General features: G+C 53.9%; 1 protein-coding gene across 2 annotated transcripts in view; it reads right to left on the bottom strand.

Annotated features, from left to right (window-relative positions):
- The window catches only part of TXNDC15 (thioredoxin domain containing 15), a 26,559-nt gene extending 24,631 nt beyond the window's left edge, over window positions 1-1,928 (bottom strand). The window contains exon 1 of one of the 2 annotated variants that reach the window (XM_011935238.1): window positions 1,145-1,928. In XM_011935238.1, the coding sequence (XP_011790628.1) occupies window positions 1,145-1,211 (67 nt within the window). In that variant the 5' untranslated portion in view covers window positions 1,212-1,928. The remainder of the gene's footprint in view (window positions 1-1,144) is intronic. The other variant, XM_011935239.1, reaches the window with a different exon arrangement.
- Window positions 1,929-2,727: the final 799 nt, after the last annotated feature.

Genomic DNA, 2,727 nt, shown 5'->3' with positions numbered 1-2,727 from the left:
AATAAATAAAAATAAAAATTACATAAACCAGGAGCAGTGGCTCACATCTGTAATCCCAGCACTTTGGGAAACAGGTGGGAGGATCACTGAAGCCCAGGAGTTCAAGGCTGCAGCGAGCCATGATTGGCCACTGCACTCCAGCCTGGGCAACAGAGCAAGCCTTCATCTCTTAAAAAAACAAAAACAAAACAATAAAGATTCCAAAAGATGATGCTTGTAAAGCACTGAGCACAGCACCTGGTACACAGTGAGTGCTTTCATTCATGGTAATTGTGTTACTACGACTCACCCTTCTCCACAACCCTCTGCTATCCTGCCTCCATCCAGGACACCCCAGGGAAAAGAAAGACCTGCCTGTTCCCGTTAAGGCCTGAAAGATAAGCAAGGCCGAGGGTCTGGACTTTAACAGGACTATGAGGAGTGGGGGGAAGGGGCATGAAAGTAAGGCCTCCACTCCCCACCCTCGCCATGCCTCTAGGGTGGCTGCCTTCCCCACCGGCAAGCTGGGGGTTACCGGGAGTCTCCCGTGTTTCTCGTCTGTTTTTCATGCAGCGATTGAACAAGGGTGGCCTCTTAAGACAGTGGTCCAGCAGCGTGGACTCCAGCGTGGGCTTTGGCGTCAGAGGCAGGCTTCTGCCACTTACCAGAAGCGCAAACCTAGGCGGGGCCTCAGCATCTTCATTTGCGAAATGGAGACACTAAATGGAACCGAGGGTTTGTGGGAGCATTAAATGGGATAATGATGTAAATAAAGCACGATACACAGTTCCTGGCTCCTAATACGGCCACAACAAATGTCGGTATTTGATATGATGTTATTAATAATAAAGTGCTCATCACCAGAGGGTGTGCCTCAGCAGCACTTACCGCACTGTCCCGTTTGGCTACCAGCCGCCAGCTGAAGGCGGCCTGAACGCGGCCCAACCACCTCCAGGCTCCAGCCCACCGGCCCTCCGCCCGCCGGCCCCTTTCCACGGGCCACGAGTAGGCGGTGCGCGGGGAGAGAAGTCGGGGAGACGCGCCTGGGAGAACGCCAGGAAGGGGTGAGCCGCGCACCGCCGGCCTTCGCGCAAGTCCAGAGCGTCGCCCGGGTGGACCTCAGCTCGCCCCGTCATCTCATGCACCGCTCCCGGCCCACACTCACCCTCCACGCCGCGGACGGGAAGCCCCAGCACCCACAGCAGTACTTGCCACCAGCCGAGGAGCCGCATGACGCGGGGCGGTCGTCGACCGGCAGCCAGGACCACTGTCCAGGCCGAAAGGCAACCCGCGCACGGCTACGCGAGTCGTGCTACCAGCCCGAGGAAGGCTGGGGGAGGAGAGTGTGGGAGCGCGGGCGCGGCCCCGCGCCGCCATCTTAACACCTGGCAGCTGTGGCGGGCGCCATCTTGGAGTCGGGCGGATGGCGTCTAGCCGCTGGCGGTCGCCGCTGGACTGGAGACCCCGTTAGGAGCTAAGCGCCAGACGATGCAGGTCGTTTTGAACTCTGCTGACCCTAGAGTCCAGAGCAGGGCTCTGGCAGAGGCCCATGACCTCCTTTCTTCCCTCGGAAGTCAGGGCTTGGCTGCTTGAAGCACTGCGCCCGCGTAAGGAGGGTTTTCCACGCTTCATTCCCAGAGCCAGAGAGGCCCAGAAGCCTTCCTTTCTAGTGTCCCATCGAGATGCAGAAACCTTGGAGGCTGCAAATCTTCTAATCTCTTGCGTTACCCGTACTCCCCTACCTAGGGTTGCCACATAGAATACCTGATACCCAGTTATATTTGAATTTCACATAATGAATATTTTTACTATAACCCTCACAGAATAAGGGATATACCCTACAACTGAGCATCCTGTAACTTTGTGACATCTGGCAACCCTAACCCTACCTATCAACTCAGGGCAGGAGAGGTTGATTTTAACCGATTTACCTTACAGGGCAATCTCTTATCTTTAAGTATGGTTGGGGCCATGAGCATCATTGGCTCTGGCTCAGGGTGGAGGTGGAGCCACCTCGAACATGAAGTACATAAGAAAGGGCTTAGAATGAAGAAAGCATAGATGGGGAGATGAGGACAGGGCTCTGCCTTCCCAAGCAAACACACAGAGCGGGAGTCTTAAGAGAAAATTCTCGGAATAGAGAGGATGACACCAGTAATTAGGGTATTTTGGTGGGGAGGGCAAGGCAATTTTTAAGCAGCCACCAGTGCTAAATCAGTGCAGAGTGCAGCTTTTCAAACTTACAAGGTTGGAAAAATAGAAACTGATTTAAAATACATCAGTCTATTGATTAACATAGCAATGGTAAGGGAACCTGGGTTTTTTGGCCGCTTGGTGAATCCCAGCTTCAGCACATGTGATAGTACACACTCAGCAGGTTATGTAACTTAAAAGTTCAGTTTCTTGGCCGGGCGCGGTGGCTCAAGCCTGTAATCCCAGCACTTTGGGAGGCCGAGACGGGCGGATCACGAGGTCAGGAGATCGAGACCACCCTGACTATCACGGTGAAACCCCGTCTCTACTAAAAAAAAAAAAAAATACAAAAACTAGCCGGGCGAGGTGGCGGGCGCCTGTAGTCCCAGCTACTTGGGAGGCTGAGGCAGGAGAATGGCGTAAACCCGGGAGGCGGAGCTTGCAGTGAGCTGAGATCCGGCCACTGCACTCCAGTCCGGGCGATAGAGCGAGACTCCACCTCAAAAAAAAAAAAAAAAAAGTTCAGTTTCTTCATCGGTAAAGTGGAGATGAAGT

Source organism: Colobus angolensis, unplaced genomic scaffold (genome assembly GCF_000951035.1).
Source record: "Colobus angolensis palliatus isolate OR3802 unplaced genomic scaffold, Cang.pa_1.0 Scaffold142, whole genome shotgun sequence".
In the NCBI taxonomy this organism is placed as follows: Eukaryota; Metazoa; Chordata; class Mammalia; order Primates; family Cercopithecidae; genus Colobus; species Colobus angolensis.
The sequence above is the reverse complement of the archived record's forward strand: the minus strand, read 5'-3'. Positions and strand labels throughout refer to the sequence as shown.